The sequence below is a fragment of the Balaenoptera ricei genome, chromosome 13 (assembly GCF_028023285.1).
Source record: "Balaenoptera ricei isolate mBalRic1 chromosome 13, mBalRic1.hap2, whole genome shotgun sequence".
In the NCBI taxonomy this organism is placed as follows: Eukaryota; Metazoa; Chordata; class Mammalia; order Artiodactyla; family Balaenopteridae; genus Balaenoptera; species Balaenoptera ricei.
The window spans coordinates 88064126-88085099 of record NC_082651.1 but is presented as its reverse complement, the minus strand read 5'-3'; the positions used below and the strand labels follow the sequence as shown (position 1 = coordinate 88085099).

Sequence of the window (20974 nt, the reverse complement as noted above, 5' to 3'; positions counted from 1 at the left end):
TCTTTACATGCAAACCAAATTTTGGGTGGGGGCCATTCCTGCTGCGGCAGGGTGGTCATGACACAGAAAACAACTGGTGACAGTTACAGAAAGATAGAGAAGATGAAAAGGCAGAGGGCTATGTACCAGATGAAGGAACAAGAAAAAACCCCAGAAAAACAACTAAATGAAGTGGAGATAGGCAACCTTCCAGAAAAAGAATTCAGAATAATGATAGTGAAGATGATCCAGGGCCTTGGAATAAGAATGGAGGCAAAGATTGAGAAGATGCAAGAAATGATTAACAAAGACCTAGAAGAATTAAAGAACAAACCAACAGAGATGACCAATACAATAACTGAAATGAAAACTACACTAGAAGGAATCAATAGCAGAATAACTGAGGCAGAAGAACGGATAAGTGACCTGGAAGACAGAATGATGGAATTCACTGCTGTGGAACAGACTAAAGAAAAAAGAATGAAAAGAAATGAAGACAGCCTAAGAGACCTCTGGGACAACATTAAACGCAACAACATTCGCATTATAGGGGTCCCAGAAGGAGAAGAGAGAGAGAAAGGACCAGAGAAAATATTTGAAGAGATTATAGTCGAAAACTTCCCTAACATGGGAAAGGAAATAGCCACCCAAGTCCAGGAAGCGCAGAGAGTCCCATACAGGATAAACCCAAGGAGAAACACGCCGAGACACATAGTAATCAAAGTGGCAAAAATTAAAGACAAAGAAAAATTATTGAAAGCAGCAAGGGAAAAACGACAAATAACATACAAGGGAACCCCCATAAGGTTAACAGCTGATTTCTCAGCAGAAACTCTGCAAGCCAGAAGGGAGTGGCATGATATACTTAAAGTGATGAAAGGGAAGAACCTACAACCAAGATTACTCTACCCGGCAAGGATCTCATTTAGATTTGATGGAGAAATCAAAAGCTTTACAGACAAGCAAAAGCTAAGAGAATTCAGCACCACCAAACCAGCTCTACAACAAATGCTAAAGGAACTTCTCTAAGTGGGAAACACAAGAGAAGAAAAGGACCTACAAAAACAAACCCAAAACAATTAAGAAAATGGTCATAGGAACATACATATCGATTATTACCTTAAACGTGAATGGATTAAATGCCCCAACCAAAAGACATAGACTGGCTGAATGGATACAAAAACAAGACCCATATATATGCTGTCTACAAGAGACCCACTTTAGACCTAGGGACACATACAGACTGAAAGTGAGGGGATGGAAAAAGATATTCCATGCAAATGGAAATCAAAAGAAAGCTGGAGTAGCTATACTCATATCAGATAAAATAGACTTTAAAATAAAGAATGTTACAAGAGACAAGGAAGGACACTACATAATGATCCAGGGATCAATCCAAGAAGAAGATATAACAATTATAAATATATATGCACCCAACATAGGAGCACCTCAATACATAAGGCAACTGCTAACAGCTATAAAAGAGGAAATCGACAGTAACACAATAATAGTGGGGGACTTTAACACCTCACTTACACCAATGGACAGATCATCCAAAATGAAAATAAATAAGGAAACAGAAGCTTTAAATGACACAATAGACCAGATAGATTTAATTGATATATATCGGACATTCCATCCAAAAACAGCAGATTACACGTTCTTCTCAAGTGCGCACGGAACATTCTCCAGGATAGATCACATCTTGGGTCACAAATCAAGCCTCAGTAAATTTAAGAAAATTGAAATCATATCAAGCATCTTTTCTGACCACAACGCTATGAGATTAGAAATGAATTACAGGGAAAAAAACGTAAAAAGGACAAACACATGGAGGCTAAACAATACGTTACTAAATAACCAAGAGATCACTGAAGAAATCAAAGAGGAAATCAAAAAATACCTAGAGACAAATGACAATGAAAACACGACGACCCAAAACCTATGGGATGCAGCAAAAGCAGTTCTAAGAGGGAAGTTTATAGCTATACAAGCCTACCTAAAGAAACAAGAAAAAGCTCAAGTAAACAATCTAACCTTACACTTAAAGAAACTAGAGAAAGAAGAACAAACAAAACCCAAAGTTAGCAGAAGGAAAGAAATCATAAAGATCAGAGCAGAAATAAATGAAATAGAAACAAAGAAAACAATAGCAAAGATCAATAAAACTAAAAGTTGGTTCTTTGAGAAGATAAACAAAATTGATAAGCCATTAGCCAGACTCATCAAGAAAAAGAGGGAGAGGACTCAAATCAATAAAATCAGAAATGAAAAAGGAGAAGTTACAACAGACACTGCAGAAATACAAAGCATCCTAAGAGACTACTACAAGCAACTTTATGCCAATAAAATGGACAACCTGGAAGAAATGGACAAATTCTTAGAAAGGTATAACCTTCCAAGACTGAACCAGGAAGAAATAGAAAATATGAACAGACCAATCACAAGCACTGAAATTGAAACTGTGATTAAAAATCTTCCAACAAACAAAAGTCCAGGACCAGATGGCTTCCCAGGTGAATTCTATCAAACATTTAGAGAAGAGCTAACACCCATCCTTCTCAAACTCTTCCAAAAAATTGCAGAGGAAGGAACACTCCCAAACTCATTCTATGAGGCCACCATCACCCTGATACCAAAACCAGACAAAGACACTACAAAAAAAGAAAATTACAGACCAATATCACTGATGAATATAGATGCAAAAATCCTCAACAAAATACTAGCAAACAGAATCCAACAACACATTAAAAGGATCATACACCACGATCAAGTGGGATTTATCCCAGGGATGCAAGGATTCTTCAATATACGCAAATCAATCAATGTGATACACCATATTAACAAATTGAAGAATAAAAACCATATGATCATCTCAATAGATGCAGAAAAAGCTTTTGACAAAATTCAACACCCATTTCTGATAAAAACTCTCCAGAAAGTGGGCATAGAGGGAACCTACCTCAACATAATAAAGGCCATATATGACAAACCCACAGCAAACATCATTCTCAATGGTGAAAAACTGAAAGCATTTCCTCTAAGATCAGGAACGAGACAAGGATGTCCACTCTCACCACTATTATTCAACATAGTTTTGGAAGTCCTAGCCACGGCAATCAGAGAAGAAAAAGAAATAAAAGGAATACAAATTGGAAAAGAAGAAGTAAAACTGTCACTGTTTGCGGATGACATGATACTATACATAGAGAATCCTAAAACTGCCACCAGAAAACTGCTAGAGCTAATTAATGAATATGGTAAAGTTGCAGGATACAAAATTAATGCACAGAAATCTCTTGCATTCCTATACACTAATGATGAAAAATCTGAAAGAGAAATTATGGAAACACTCCCATTTACCATTGCAACAAAAAGAATAAAATACCTAGGAATAAACCTACCTAGGGAGACAAAAGACCTGTATGCAGAAAACTATAAGACACTGATGAAAGAAATTAAAGATGATACCAACAGATGGAGAGATATACCATGTTCTTGGATTGGAAGAATCAACATTGTGAAAATGAGTATACTACCCAAAGCAATCTACAGATTCAATGCAATCCCTATCAAATTACCAATGGCATTTTTTACGGAGCTAGAACAAATCATCTTAAAATTTGTATGGAGACACAAAAGACCCCGAATAGCCAAAGCAGTCTTGAGGCAAAAAAATGGAGCTGGAGGAATCAGACTCCCTGACTTCAGACTATACTACAAAGCTACAGTAATCAAGACAATATGGTACTGGCACAAAAACAGAAACATAGATCAATGGAACAAGATAGAAAGCCCAGACATTAACCCACGCACCTATGGTCAACTAATCTATGACAAAGGAGGCAAAGATATACAATGGAGAAAAGACAGTCTCTTCAATAAGTGGTGCTGGGAAAACTGGACAGCTACATGTAAAAGAATGAAATTAGAATACTCCCTAACACCATACACAAAAATAAACTCAAAATGGATTAGAGACCTAAATATAAGACTGGACACTATAAAACTCTTAGAGGAAAACATAGGAAGAACACTCTTTGACATAAATCACAGCAAGATCTTTTTTGATCCACCTCCTAGAGTAATGGAAATAAAAACAAAAATAAACAAGTGGGACCTAATGAAACTTCAAAGCTTTTGCACAGCAAAGGAAACCATAAACAAGACGAAAAGACAACCCTCAGAATGGGAGAAAATATTTGCAAATGAATCAACGGACAAAGGATTAATCTCCAAAATATATAAACAGCTCATTCAGCTCAATATCAAAGAAACAAACACCCCAATCCAAAAATGGGCAGAAGACCTAAATAGACATTTCTCCAAAGAAGACATACAGATGGCCACGAAGCACATGAAAAGATGCTCAACATCACTAATTATTAGAGAAATGCAAATCAAAACTACAATGAGGTATCACCTCACTCCTGTTAGAATGGGCATCATCAGAAAATCTACAAACAACAAATGCTGGAGAGGGTGTGGTGAAAAGGGAACCCTCTTGCACTGTTGGTGGGAATGTAAATTGATACAGCCACTATGGAGAACAATATGGAGGTTCCTTAAAAAACTAAAAATAGAATTACCATATGACCCAGCAATCCCACTACTGGGCATATACCCAGAGAAAACCGTAATTCAAAAAGATACATGCACCCGAATGTTCATTGCAGCACTATTTACAATAGCCAGGTCATGGAAGCAACCTAAATGCCCATCAACAGACGAATGGATTAAGAAGATGTGGTACATATATACAATGGAATATTACTCAGCCATAAAAAGGAACGAAATTGAGTCATTTGTTGAGACGTGGATGGATCTAGAGACTGTCATACAGAGTGAAGTAAGTCAGAAAGAGAAAAACAAATATCGTATATTAATGCATGTATGCGGAACCTAGAAAAATGGTACAGATGAGCCAGTTTGCAGGGCAGAAGTTGAGACACAGATGTAGAGAATGGACATATGGACACCAAGGGGGGAAAACTGCGGTGGGGTGGGGATGGTGGTGTGCTGAATTGGGCGATTGGGATTGACATGTATACACTGATGTGTATAACACTGATGCCTAATAAGAACCTGCAGTATAAAAAAACAAACAAAACAACTAATACTAAACTTTCATTGGGTTATTTGTATGGAAACATGTTAATATAAATGTTTCAGACATTACATGAAATTTCTAAAAATCTTATATTTGTATTTGTATGGAAATATGTATGGAAATATGTTAATATAAATGTTTCAGACATTACATGAAATTTCTAAAAATCTTATATTTGTACTTGTATGGAAATATGTATGGAAATATGTTAATATAAATGTTTCAGACATTACATGAAATTTCTAAAAATCTTATATGTTCTGGTATAATGTTATAAGTAATAATCCTAGTTATTACTTTAAAATGTATATCTCAGAAATAACTAATTTTCTTGTCAACTGCAAAAAAAAAAAAAAAAAAAAAAAGAAAACAACTGGTTCCCAATAAAAGAGCTGCAATTTACATGTCAAACCAAAATATGAAAACATGTTACAAAATGCAACTAACTTCTGGAAATTTAAAATCCACTATTCCAATTCCAAAAAACATATGTAGTACATGGAAAAATAAATATTTTGGATAAAAGGAAGGTAAACTTTCAATACATTCTTAGAGTAAAAACTTTTCAAAGAACATTCAATGAAGGCCAAAGTAGGGATTCAAAAATTATCTGGAATTAGAAATAGATTATTTTATAAAACCTTAAAAATAAAATAGGAGAACAGAGGACCCCCAAATAAAAAAGTTACTCAAATATCCTAGAACAAGAAAAAGACTAAAGAAAATTATCAAATATTTCTTCAGTATCTCTGTTATTAATATAAAAATATTGAAAACAACTAACTACCATTTATGAGCTCTTGGTCGTAGCACTGTGCTGTTTTCCACTCATTATCTTATAAAATAACAATCCTGTAAGATAGGTACTATTACTATCCACATTTTATAGAGGTAAAAACAGGCTCATAAACAGGAAAGGAAAAATGAAACTTTAAAAGATGAAGGAACCTGTCTAAAGGTTGTATAAGTGACAAAGCAGGGCTGGAACTCCTCAATGCATACTCCTAACCAGGACACTACACTGCCTGGTACAAAAATGAATCCCAGTCAAGCCAGCAACAGAAATATAATTGTTTTTTAATAAGAATTACCTTTAATATCTCATCCAAAAGAACAGATTTAATTTCTAAATCCTCAAAATTACAAATATATCCAGAAGTCTGAATGGGTTCCTTTAAAGACAAAAACAAATGTTATGTTTAACTGTACAAAATTTTCCTTCTTTACCATATCATGATTTTAACTTTTATTATCAAAATTTTCAGAACAACAAAAGAGAGAGAATGTCATTAACACCCATATACACATCATCTAAATAATTATTAACATTTTAGAAATATGCTTCACTCAATTTTTTAGCTAAGGTATTTTAAAGTAAAGTAAATTTAGACATGACATTTCACCCCTAACTATTTCATATCTCTAAAACATAAGGATGTTCTCTTACATGGCCACATTACTATTATCACACCTTAACATAATCAGTATTAATTCCCTAATAGGATCCAGTATCAGTTCAAATTTTCTGAATTAATCCAAAAATGGTTTATACAGTTTGATCATTCTTATTCATTCCATGCAACATTAAATTTAATTCTTAATGAAATTGACAAACACTATATTTGTATCTAAGCACATATATCAAAGTCCCATACCATACTGAAAAGTATGTCCTCTGTAACATTAGCCGGAGGGCATCCTCGATAGATTCATTTCCTACGTAAGAAGATTTAATTTGCCAACATGGAAATACATGAGCCTGCTATATGTCTGTTTCTTGTCCTAGTGTTATACAGGCTTGTAGAAATAAAGTATGGTAAATGCATATTATAATGTAAAGTAGCTGTTCTAAATCCCTAGTAAAAGAAATACACTCCCAATATACTTAATACCTCCAAGAACACTGTAAAAAGAATAGGATAACGTTGTCTGATAATGAACATAACTCCAGAATGCAATTTTTAAAAATATGTGTGTGATGTCATAGTGAAATAGAAAGTAACCTAAATCCAAATGAAATAACATATCAAATTTATAACTCTGAAAGTTAGTGCTTCATATATAATAGAAACTACAAAAATTATTATCATGGGAAGACACTAAAAAGATGAAAATAAGAAGTAAATATTGAATCATATTTAGTTTGCACTTAATATGTCTAAGTTTAATAATGAGGCTCTTGTAGGTACATTATATGTGTTTATTGGGTTTTTAAATGTATATTTTCTTTAAAAAGTAGAAATTGACTAAACTTATGAGAAAATTTTATAAAATCCCTAAATTTCCTCAAAAAAATTATATTACCTATAGGCAAACAGTATGCTTTTATGAACAGAAAAAATCAGAATAAAATTTAATTCACAAAAAATCACATGTAATGAAATATTTCTTATAAATTATAGAGGCCTTTCATATACTTTATTTTGGTACTACATGTAAACTAAGTGTCCCCTTATAAAAAGGTTAATCACTAGAAAATTTTTTATTTTTAGCTAGATAATTTAACAAAGCAAGAGGGTCAAAAGATAAAGTCATAAAAGATGATCTGTGGATAAAAAATAATACCAAAAACAAAGAGAAAAGGAGAAATATAAGGATAAGGAGAGAGATCGGGCAGCACCAAGATGGCACAGGGAGACCCTGAGCTCAATTCCCCCCACAAACACACCAAAACTACACCTACATATAGAACAGCTCTCTGTGAGGATGACTTGAAGACTAGCAGAATGGCTCTTCTACAACCAAGGCTGTAGAAAGAAAAAACACACCGAGTCTGGTGGGAGGGGAGGGGAAGTGATCTAGCCGAGACCCACACCCCTAGTAGGCAACCCAGAGATGGAAGGGCTTATCACAAGCATGCAGATCTTCCCTAAGGAGCAAGGGGTTCACACCCCACACTAAGCACCCCAGCCCTGGGGTCCAGAACTGGAAAGACAAGCTCCCTTGGCTGATTTTTAAAACCAGTGGGGCTTACCAGAGGGCTGTAAGAAACTGAGACTCTGCTCTTAAAGGGTGCAAGCGCAGTCTTGCTTGCAGAGGCAGCAGACTGAAAAGTGCCTGGAACCCTGACCCACCTGCCAAGACTGCACCAGCACGGTCTCCCAGCTGGCACTGGGCTGCAGCTCTAGCACCCCCCACAGAGGTGGCAACCACCACTGCACCACGGGAGAAGACGCAACATGCACTGGGCCCTGGCTGTAGCCCTTCCGGCTCCAGCCCCACCTTCTGCCAAGGCAGCAGTCCCAGAAAGCCCTGGGAGAAGCCCCCACCTGTGCTGGGTTCCAGTTCTAGCCCCCTACTCCCCTCCCCAGCTCCAGCCCATCCCTCCAAGGCAACGGCCCCAGCACACCCTAGAAAAAGTCCCGGCCTACACTCACTTCAGAAGGAGCTCTCCCACCAAAGCCACTGGGCACACACAGACTGCATACAGATGTTCTCACATAAGGACACACCTTAAAGAATGGGATAGGTAATTGTTTCACCTAATTTCACAGAGACAAAAAGAGAAAGTAAAACAAAATGAGAAGATAGAGGAATATGTTCCAAATGAAAGAACAACATAAAATCCCAGGGAAGAACCCTCATGAAACAGAAACAAGTAATTTACCTGATAAAAGAGTTCAAAACAATGGCCTTAAGAGTGCTCACTGAACGTGGGAAAAGAACAGAGGAAGACGTGAGAACTTCAACAAAGAATTAGAAAATATGAAAAAGAACCAATCAGAACTGAAGAACGCAATAACTGAAATGAAAACTACAGGAGAAGGAATCAACAACAGATTAGATGATATAGAAGTATGTATGAGCGACCTGGAAGACAGAATAGTGAAAATCACCAAGAAATAAGAAAATATATGAAGGGAAAAAAAATCTCACTGGTAAAGGCAAATATATAGTATAGGCAGTGGATCAATCACTTTAAAAAGCTAGTATGAAGGTTAAAAAATAAAACATTGTAAAATCAACTATACCTACAATAAACAGTTAAGGGATATACATAAATATGTAAAATATCCAAAACATAAAACGCAGGGGGTGAAAAAATGTAGAGCTTTCAAAGTGCAATTGAACTTAAATGACTATCAGTTTAAAACAAATAGATATATGGACATATAAATATAGATATAGAAATGTCATATATATGAACTTCATGGCAGCCACAAACCAAAAACCTACAATAGATACACAAAAACAAAGAGACAGGAACCCAAATATAACACTAAAGAAGATCATCAGACCAAAAGGAAAGAGACTAAAAGAAGAAGTAAAGAACAGAGAAGAACTACAAAAACAACCAGAAAACAAGTAACAAAATGGCAATAAGTACCGTACATAGCTATCAATAATCACTTTAACTGTAAATGGACTAAATGCTCCAATCGAAAGACATAGTGTGGCTGAATGGATAAAAAAAACAAGACCCATCTATATGCTGAGACTCACTTCAGAGCTAAAGACACACACAGACTGAAAGTGAAGGGATGGAAAAAGATATTACATGCATAAAAATGAAAAGAAAGCTGGGGTAGCAATACTCATATCAGACAAAATAGACTTTAAAACAAAGTCTATAACAAAAGACAAGGAAGGGCATTATATAATGATAAAAGGGTCAATCCAAGAAGAGGATATAACATTCATAAACATATACGCACCTAACATAGGATCACCTAAATATATAAAGCAAATATTAACAGATATAAAGGGAGAAATTGACAGTAATACAATAATATTAGGGAACTTTATTCCCTACTTACATCAATGGAAAGATCACCCAGACAGAAAATCAATTAGAAAACAGTGGCCTTAAATGACATATTAGATCAAATGGACTTAATAGATATCTACAGGACACAAACACAGCAGAATATACATTCTTTTCAAGTGCTCATGGAACATTCTCCAGGATAGATCACATGCCAGGCCATAAAACAAATCTCAATAAATTTTAAAAGACTGAAAAGATATCAAGCATCTTTTCTGACCACAACAGTATAAAACTAGAAATCAATTATAGTAAGAAAACTGGAAAAAAAAAACAAACACATGGAAACTAAACAACATCTAAACTAAACTAAAAAATCAATGGGTCAACAAAGAAATCGAAGAATCAGTACCTTCAGAGGGTCACTGGGGATGAAAATGATCAAGCAGGGAATATCAACATTAAATATTCATTTCCTAATTCTCAAGGAAAATATGTTTTATCAATGAATTAGAATTTTGCACACAAATGGCACCCTTTTCTCACACATAACTGAAGAAAGGTCTACGATTTAAGGAAAGGTATGAAACTAGAATTCATAATAACACTCAAACGTATAAAAATGGATTCAGTATTAACCATCAAACAACAGTTTATCTCCTGAATAATAACACAGAATACTACGTCCTGAAGGAGTTCTAGTAAGTTCAGTTTTGAAGAGTATGACCTCACATGCTAGAGGAGTGACTAGCAGAGTAACTAACCAAACAGGGACCACAGGCAGGGTCCTTATAAATGAAAAGAACAGCACACCATGGTTTATAAAGAAATCCAGTCAATGGTAATGTTATGAGAAATTCACCTACCTCTAAATCTAATAGAAATCGAAGGACTTGCCAAGCCAGACAACAGACTCCAAAAATAAATAAATAAAAGGTTGTTCTTTTAAAACTACTTAAGAAACACTTTCCACCAGGCAAAGACTTCCCCTGGTGCTAGACTGACCATGTGTGCTACACACACATTATGAACAGCCAGGCATAATCCTCTCACTTCTCCAGGCATGTGATTTTGGAATTAATACAAGTAGGGCCAAGGATGGAAAAAGGACCCTAACACTCAAAAAGTATTTTACTTCCATCCTCAAGTTTATCCCACGGTTACCTGTCAAATTTCCACACTTGTTTTGTACCAAGGGTCAAATTTTCTTTGAACCCTTGAAAGAAGTCCATGCTTATATAGGTCAGATGCAGCAGCCCTGAATGCCCTTCCTTTGAGCCATTACTCAGGGCCTGAAAATTACAAAGATCCTTAAGACTCCTAAAAGCTTTAACAAAGCCTTTGAGAACAATTTACATCAGGTCATTGACCAACCCAAAGATCCTGAGTAGGGCTCAAACGGGGAAATGTGAAAATAATCTAGGATATGAAAGATGTTTAGTTTACCACTAAATAAATTATTACAGAAGATCTTCAGTAGCTCAGGGGCCCCAGCATGTAATTTCTTCCCAAGAAGGAAACTACAGGTCCAAACAAACATCAGTTAATGACATAAAGCATTTATCAAGTCATCGCTTATTATTTCCACTAGTGGAGTATAACAGGAGCATTGAAAATTCCAAATTGAAAATCCACTGATAATTCAAAAATTGTTTAAAAGATTTATCTTCTTAATGATGTTTTGATTAGGCTACCACTCAAATTATTTTGAATTCCCAAACACAACAGCTAACAGTTGATACACAGCAGACTGACAGGAAAATTCTGAGCCTAAAAATTAGCTGATGTGAGCCACAAGTAGAAAATAAACATATAACTTTAAAATCAGTGAGAAAGCAGCTTTCTGACACCCCAGAGAGAGCAGATTATTAATCACAGCCCATATCTGCCTGTTCATAAGATTATCAGGATGAGAGAGAACATGGATTACTAGGTGACAAAGTTCATGTAAATATACAGAAGACAAAGGTAAGCACAGAATAAGCACAGAACAGGCAGAAGAGAATGAAAGGGCAAGGCAATTCCAAAACCACATTTTTTTGGCTGGTTGTTTTAAGCAATTTTGGTAAATAAGACAACTTTATTTGTTTTAAACTTTGTCAAGGAAAGAAATAAAGACTATATAGTTAGTGAGCATGGTTCCATCTTTTAAAAAGAATAGATAAATGCTTAGGAAGTGCCTTTCAGTGAAAGTGGAGAATATTTAAAGGATAAATATTAATCCCACTTAAGACCAAATATTTTTAAATTCCACAGAAATGTTTCTATTTATTTTCAGAATTCATGCAGCCAACACCAACAAACTTCTTGAAGAAACAAAGGGGAAATGTCCAGGTTTTGGTATTTGGCTCATTACTTATGTACTGTTAATGCTCATTTCTTGTTTTTACCTCAGGATCCAAGTTTCTGAAAACATACATTCTTGTCTTCTCCATCATTGCAAACAAATCAGGATTATCTTTGGCCCACTTCATATCCCAGACATCTTTTCGCTCCAATTTTAACAACTCGCCAATAACTTGCTGTCCTGTGCTGTCTGTTACCCGAGCATCCAAGTCAAAGAAGGTCAGAACTCCTGAGATGTCTATGATAGCAAGACGACTACAAATAATGAAAGTGGAGAAGGGGAAAAAAATTGTAAAAGTACTATCTGCGTTCATGAATATAATTACTTAGCACCATTCTTCAAAATAAGTTCATCAGAACCCGGGAATAAGGTAGAAATGGCTTTAAATAAATAACTGGCTTTAAACTAACATTTATAAATGTGATAGAAGACATGGGCTGCTTTCCATTTTGCTTCCTTGTGAAAAGAGTATCCAAAGGGATTAAAGCAACTGGTATGCAAATAATTTTTTAAAAATTACACTAGAATTTCTATATTTTGCCCAATGAGAGAAAGACATCTAGACACAGTATAATAAATATAATATTTAAATACAAATATACTATAGTAAAACCACACTGAACTGTAAGACAAGTTTAAAACAAACACAAGTCTTTGCATTTATTACATAAATACAACAATCCCAATGGATGACTTCTAAGTCTAACATGTACGTGAGGAAAGTTTTCAGACTTACCTGGAGTTGCAATTCAAGGACAACTGGTAGGCTCGACAATTAAGGGAGTATTTTTGAATCAAACCAACATTAGGAAGACTGTATCTCTGAATGGTGCCAGATTCACGACTCTACAGAAAATATTTTTGATTACTAAAGCATATTTACCATAATAATATTAAATTACAACTACGGGTCTCTCTATATGTTCATGCATTTGTTTCAAAACCAAAGTGATGGTGTCATAGTGAATTCTCAGTTCTGATACTGATCACGTTCTGAGTACATATTTACCTCATAATTTAATTAAAACCTTTTTAAAGTGGCTGAAGGTGATCTAATTTTTTTTCATGTAATATTCAAGAGAGAAGTCAGAAACCTAGTTCTTTAATAATACACAAAGTCTTACATCACAAGGAAGATGTATCTAGGGTTATTTACACTTGTCTAGGTTAACATTCGGGGTACATTAAGGGCTAAAATGTAAAGCACTTATTGAACTAAATTTCATATATGTGAAAAATCAATATAAGATCACCATAGGAAACAGCTGTTACTGAAAGTCTCTGTTTTTATCCTATAGCCATCTATGGGATACCAGTTTGTGGCAAAGGGAGATGATCAGAAAGCAGTGATACAATGAGTATCAGTTTAAATGTGCTTAAAAATAAAACAGAATATAAGTTTCTGTGCAAGCCTTAAGGCTGACAGATCAACAGTTAGAGCAACAGACAGGAGAGAGCTGTGATTTTCAAACCCTGCTGTGCCTCCGGCCATAGCCACGGGGAAAAGGCAGAAGGCTGCACTCAGCCCATCATTCCCTAACCCCCTTCTAATGGGAGCAGCTCTGCCCTCCCAGCATGCTTCTCCAGAGAGGCCTATCAGAAAGGCTGGGGAGGGCAAGAGAGGGGTGAGGAGGGCGGATATTTTTTAATGTACAAAAAGGAGGTATAGGCTTTAAAAGATTATATTGAAGTACACAATAAGATTTTGTTTTTGAAAAAGTGGGTCCTGTGGCTTTAAAAGTTTGAAAAAGGCATGGCTCTAAAAGCTGTTTATATTTCAACAGTGGAAAGTTTTAAACGCAGAAGATACCATTTCCATTAAAATTTTTGGCTGGTATTAAAACTATTTGAGTGTTTCTTACAGATAGACTCTCATTTAGGAATTAAGTCAATTTTTGTGACTGATCCGACTTGCATGTTTTTTTATTTTTCCTGCAAATGTCAGAAACACAACTAACACAACCAAAAACCTGCTGTGTAGCAAAGAATCTAAAAAGAAAACAAGAGACTCCACAGACCTGACTGTAAGACAAACTGCCTTAAAACATATACCAAATTTATTTGTTGAGGAAAAATGAATACTATGTTCTTAAGATTTTTTCCCCCATAAACTTAGCTAATGTCTAAAGAATGTAACTAGAACTGGAAATATACACACGCAAGGATCTATTTACATAATTCGAATTTCATGACTCTACCAGCATTACTATATTAAACATTTATTTCTAAAATTAATATTTTCAAATTTCAGAGCTCAAGAAAAGGCACAACAACATTGATACATTGATTTTATTTGAAAAATTCAGCAAAAATTTGCCACAGGCTTCTTTATTTTACTGGCTACCAAGCACACTACCTCTTCATTCCAATTCTTATGGAAGCAGCTGAGCCAAAGCACTTTCTCCAATATGAAAAAGCAGGCCACACAGAGGAGGAAACTTTCCAAGACCTACTACCACCATCCATCTGCTCCACATCTGCCAACCTTTATAGGGCTCATTCAACCCAGCCTCAAACTCTCCCCAGCTGGCCACGATTCTACCGCTTTCACAAAGTTATTTTTTGCAAATGATTAACAATTTGTGACGCAATCTTTAAAACTTTCTTATTTCTTTTGTTCGACCTAGTAAAACTTGAGGTGCCCGCAAGATGATATTCAAATCCAAAACATGTTGCTTTATTCTATTTTTAACAAGTTAAACGATTATTACTCATAGAATAAGTTTTTCTTTCAACAACTTACCACAATCAATGTCTTATCAGATGCAGTTATGGCACAAATTGGATCCCTTGTGCCCTAAAATAAATCAGCATTACTCTTTAACAAATATTTATTGACTGGTTAATCTGGTACAAGGTAGTATACAATTCACTAAGAAGAATACTGTAACTATATATTTATTAACTTAACCAACATTTACTTACTGAGCACCTACTATATATGCCAGACATTGAACTAAGCACTGGAGATACTCGGATAAAATATTTGCCCTTGGGGATTACTCAGAAATCTACTGGGAAAGACAGTGGACCCAACACCTAATGACAGTACAGTATGATCAGAGTAGAGGTAAACACAGGAGGTATAAGTGCACAGAGGGAGGAGCATAAACTTATACCAAAATGGGAAGAGAGACAAAAACTTGAACTTAGCTGTAAAAGATGAACATTCAGCAAAAGGACCAGCGTGTGCCAAAATAAAGAAGGGGGCAAATAGCATGGCACTGCTACAACCTGGATGGATTATTTTTTTAAGCCAGTCTCAAAAGATGACATGCTATTACATGCTATATGATTCCATTCGTAAGACATTCTCAGAGTGACAAAACTATAGAGATGGAAACAGATTAGTGATTGCCAGAGGACAAGGATGGGGGTGGAGAGTGGGTGTGAAAATGAAGAAGTAGCATGAGGCAATTCCTTTATGGTGATGAAGTTACATAAAACTACATGTAAAAACTAGTGAAAACTGAATAGGAATTGGGTCGTAGTCTAGTTCACAGCATCATTACCAATGTCAATTCCCTGATTTTGATATTACACTATAGTTACGTAAGATGTCACCACTGAGGGAAGCTGGGTAAAGAGGTTCTATGTGCTATTTTTGCAACTTTTTGTGGGCCTATGATCATGTCAAAATAAACTTTTTTTCAAAATCAAAAGAAGAAGAAACAGATCTAGAAAAATTTGAATTAGAATAGAAATTTTTAAAAGAATTACTAGAATAAAATGCTATTCATTGGAAACAAATTTTTTTCAGGTCTCAAAATAAAATTACAGTATTTCCAAATCTATGGATATTAACATTTGCTGGCAATAATAAAATCACCTACTTGAATGGCTTTACTATAATCAAGCACACCATCCACCGATCCAGAAGGAGTATCATCAACATGATAAATTCTGAAAAAAAAAATTTTAATTTCAATGATAGTATAAGTAAGGTTTATACTATTTCATGATCTCTAGAACAATTAAAGGATTGGATGACACCGATGAATACTGTTATTTAATATTACTGTCCTAATTATTTTAAAGAGTTCTTGACACAGCTCAATCTTACAAAGGCAGAAACTACCTACCATGTGTTTACTAGTTATGCAAGTGCCGTGTTCCTGAGAGCTATGCCAAAAATATATTTGGACACTGAATCATATATTTCCGATGAATTTCGGTAAGCCCCAAGAGATATCTTCCCTTACTCTCCCAATGAACATCGGTCAGGAACAACTTCTAAAGCACCAAGTTTCTCTGCTGTTTCTCCATAATTTCCCTTCTAATGATATGCTTAATAAAGGTAAAACTTAAGTGTATTTGGGAAGCTCTAATTAATGGAATTCTTGCTCTGGAGTAAAAAACCCTCCCCTATGCCTACTGTGTTATGAAGATGCACCACTTCTGGTGTACCATCTCTCGGATACCTTTACTGTAACACTTATGCACACCACAGTATTGCTGCTAGTTTCCTTGTCTCTCCCACTAGACGGTGATTTTCCTAAAAGCAAAGACTACATCTCCAGTGCCTGCCACACATTGTCAGGTGCTCTATAATGTATGCTGAAGAAAACATTAAAATGAATGGAGGTGAACAGAGAAGACACATCATTGAGTAGCTATGAGGCCCTGGGCAAGTTATTTAACTTCTCTAAGCCTCAATTTCTTCATCTGTAAAAGAAGGCGAACAATTCCCCCTTTGCAGGATTTTTGAGAGGCATAAATAAAATGATGTTTGTAAAGCACACATGCACAGAGCCTGATACATAAAAGGAGTTCAAGACATTGCAGCTGTAATATAATCACAGGAAAATTAAGCCATTTTCCATCTTTAAAATATCATGAAATTTTATCATTGTTAAATTGAAGTCATATTTGTACTTTCACCAATATAATGAGATCAAATATCAAATAAATTTTAAAGAAATGTATTAAATACAGAAAGATACACTAATTTAGAGGTACCATGTTTCTGCTTTCTAATACATTTTTATTAAGTACATACAGTCAATATTTCTACTTAGTTATCATAAAATAAAAGTCAAAGGTTAGCATAGGAGGTCTCTCAAGAGATCATTTGACCCAAATCCCTTTCTTAAAACAAGTAGGGTACTACAAGAAAGGCCAGTCTGAGTAAAGTGGCTCAGAGCCAGATAAACCTGGCATTGTGTCCCATCTCCTCTTATCAGCTGGGACCCTCTGGCAAATAATTTACGCTGTGTGTCTCAGTTTCCTCTCTGTGAAACAGGAATAATACGAGTACTGACTAGACTTCCCAGTGTCTGGCACACAAGAAGTACTCTATCAATGTTGGTTCCTATCAACATCATCAACAGTATTTTACAGATGACGAAACTGAAGTCCAGAGAGAACTGGCCCAAAGTCATTAAAACTAGTAAGTATACCCCAGACAGAAATATAAGGAAATGATGCCTTCTTTATTTAAACAGAAGCCAGAATCTCTTTAGCTGGTTCACGGAGCACAGTCACTCCATGGAGAGGCTAGACTTTTCTGCCCCAACCTTGTCCTAAGATCCACCTTCTCCCCACAGACTGCAGGTCTCTTGTTACTAGTGCTACCACTGCCACATGCTGTCCTCAAAGAGGCCAAAGGTTCTTCCCACTGGGTCTTTCAGAACCACAGAGAATACAAGATATAGTATTTTTCCACTTCTTTTTTTCCCTGCTTCCACATGAATTCACGTATCCAAAATACTTTTACTGGGGTTATATCACCTACCTTAGTACACGAGTGAGTCTTAAAGGGAAGGGAAGATTGCCTTAAGATCTCAAGTATGTGTGAAGGAAAATGATTTGAAAAAAGCAACCTGAGATTTCTGACATAACTCCCCGCTGCCCACCACCACCAACACAAGCCTGTGCCCTCATTAACAATCATTAGGTTAAAGTTACTCAACCAAATGCTTTGCTTAAAGGCTTAGGATAACAACAAAAAGGCAGTGAACATGGAATATCACTAACAGAGACAATATAACTTACAAAACACAGTAAATGCACTGCTATACTTATTATAAAGAACCCCTCCATCCTGGATCCTAATTTCTCCACGTGGTAGAGTCATCTTTACCCCCGGTTATCAGAAATAGTTCCAACCCCAAAACCCCTGGAATCCAGGGCAAGAGAAAGAAGGCAAGCGACCAATTCTCCCCACCTAGAGACCTCCTCCATATCTGTGTCTAAGGACCTGCCTCTCCTGTGATGATCATGATACTAGAATCACCCCACCGTCCTGGAAAGATCTCTACCTCTAACCCACAGGAATGAAGTTTTGGTCAGACAATCACATGTCAGTGTAGCAGTATAACTCTAATACGGCGAGAGTAGATAAGCGAGAATAGCCATCCCTTAGAAAAACATAGGTTTCCAGTCTTTTAACTCTAAAGGCCTTTCTTTTGTTACATCATGCTACCTCTCTTGTATTTTGATAAATTTAAACACATAAATCTGAAAGATATTCAAATTAATGGAAAATTATTTCTAGTAATCAAAACAATTTCCAGTTCTCAAGCATGACATTTGTAAATAGCTATGTCCGATTTAAATGTGATATGGTTGAGCTACTAAAAAATGTTCATCAAAAGATATACCTTTCTCTCCCTTCTTTTCGAGACCGGGTGATCTGATTAATTTCCAATGCTGTGAGCTTCTTTGCCACACGATACTGCCAGGTATAAAATGCTTCTTTTGAAGCTGCTATCACATGGGTTTTGGTCATTGTAACAAACAATGGTACTATTAAAAAGAACATTAAGGCAATTAGGTTACAATTAGACAGAATCACAAAATGTGCTGCAAAAGACTTTAGCGATCACTGAGTCCAACCTCGCATTTTATAGACAATATACCCTAAAAACAGTCTGAGAACTCAGAAGAGTCAAAAGTTTGGAGGACCATACAGAAATATCAACTCAAAATGAATCAAACATAAGTATAGAACTCTTAGAAGAAAACTTACGTGTAAATCTATGTGACATTGGGTTACGCAGTGATTTCTTAAATGTGACACCAAAACCGCAAGCAAGAAAAGAAAAAGTAGATAAACTGGACTTCATCAAAATTAAAAACATTTGTGCTTCAAAGGACACCATCAAAAAAGTGAAAATACAATCCACAAATGGAAGAAAATATTTGAAAATCATATACATGATAGGGAATTACATCTAGAATGTATAAAGAACTCTTGTAACTCAATAATAAAAAGACAAATAGCCCAATTTAAAATTGGGCAAAGCATCTGAACAGACATTTTTCCAATGAAGATATACAAATGGCTACTAAGCAAATGAAAAGATGCTCAACATCATTAGCCACCAGGCAAATGCAAATCAAAATCACAATGAGATAACACTTCACACCTACCAGCATGGCTAGAATCAAGAAGTCAGACAATAATGAGTATTTGCAAAAATGTGGAGAAATGGTAGGAATGTAAAGTGGTGCATCCACTTTGAAAAACAGCTCGGTAGTTCTTCACAATGTTAACTATATCAATAGAATTACCACATGCCCTAGCAATTCCACTTCTAGGTATATACCCAAGAGAAATGAAAACATATGTCTACACAAAAACTCATACACAAATATTCATAACAGCATTCATAAGAGTCAAAAAAATAGAAACAGCCCAAATGTCCAAATGTCCAAATGGATAAATAAAATAAAATTATTTCTATAATTATAACAGCTGGTTGGAAGGCAGTCTATTCTCTTATTCACTACCATTACTGCTTGGTTCAGGCCTTTATCCTTCCCTCTGATCTCATATGTCTTATATTTCCTCATTAATTTAGAAAATGAAATTCTCCAAAGTTCCTTTTAATTTAGGAATATAGTCTCTTAAACATTTTTTTCATCTGTTCCATTTCTTAGAGAATATTTAATTAAATTCCTACTGTGTACCCTTTGATGAAGTAGTCTCATCAAATCCATCTTACAGATAAAGAAACAGAGGATTAAAGATGTAAAATAACTTGCCCAAGGTCACAAACAAAATAAACAATATAAAATTAAACACACACATTCACAAAAATATAGAAAAACAAAAAACTCTTTCATAAAAGATCATTTTAGTAGCTAATTTCTAAATTCACAATTAAAATGGTACAAAACATATTGTTCTATTCAAAACTACTGTACAAAGTAATCATTAATACAGTCAGAATAAAGGAACAGTGTTAATAACAGCTACCATTTATGGAGTTCTTGCCACAGTCCAAACAAAGGACATTTAGGGCAGTAAGGGACTTAGGAAATAAACAAAGAATTAGAAACTGGACTGATGGTATAGTGTTAACTGAACAGATTAACAAGTCGAGATTCAAACGCAATAATTTTTATATGCTAAATAAATAACTCAGTAGAGTTGGATCATATTAAAAAGTTTTCTTTAATTACAGTTGTCAAGATTTCTCTATTCAAAATGTGTACCACTACCAAACTCTAGAGGGAGTGAGAAGCCTTCCTGTAGGGAACAGCTGGTAGGAAGGCAGTCCTGAGAATGGTGGCAGAGCCCGATTCAGGGGGAGCCCTGAGTGGGATGAATGAGCAGGCCAGGCCTAGGCTTTGCTGAGCTTTTGCTGATCCCATCTGCACTAAATCATAAGACATTTGCTAAATATTCAGTAAATTCTACCATAGGTACTCTGATGCTGGTAACTATTATGCCTTTAGTGTGATGTGAAGTAAGTTCACAAACCTTAACTGCTTTCTAATAAAATAGTTTTTCCTAAGCATATGAAAGCATTTTTCTAACCAATGTTTAGCTACAATTATAAATTATACTCTTGTTTCCTTTTTTTTTTTTTTGATACATCCTAAA

General features: G+C 35.5%; 1 protein-coding gene and 1 long non-coding RNA gene across 5 annotated transcripts in view; one reads left to right on the top strand and one right to left on the bottom strand.

Moving 5' to 3' along the window:
- LOC132376542 (uncharacterized) overlaps positions 1–12467 on the top strand; it is a 34879-nt gene extending 22412 nt beyond the window's left edge. The window contains exon 4 of the long non-coding RNA XR_009506347.1: positions 12190–12467. This is a non-coding gene — a long non-coding RNA (uncharacterized LOC132376542). The remainder of the gene's footprint in view (positions 1–12189) is intronic.
- Positions 1–20974, bottom strand: part of WDR35 (WD repeat domain 35) — a 69558-nt gene that overhangs the window by 19101 nt on the left and 29483 nt on the right. For 3 of the 4 annotated variants that reach the window (XM_059942153.1, XM_059942155.1, XM_059942156.1), the window contains 6 exons: positions 18744–18888; positions 15975–16044; positions 14885–14938; positions 12878–12987; positions 12185–12395; positions 6181–6261 (listed from right to left, as the gene is read on the bottom strand). In XM_059942153.1, coding sequence (XP_059798136.1) covers positions 6181–6261; positions 12185–12395; positions 12878–12987; positions 14885–14938; positions 15975–16044; positions 18744–18888 — 671 coding nt within the window. The remainder of the gene's footprint in view (positions 1–6180; positions 6262–12184; positions 12396–12877; positions 12988–14884; positions 14939–15974; positions 16045–18743; positions 18889–20974) is intronic. The other variant, XM_059942154.1, reaches the window with a different exon arrangement.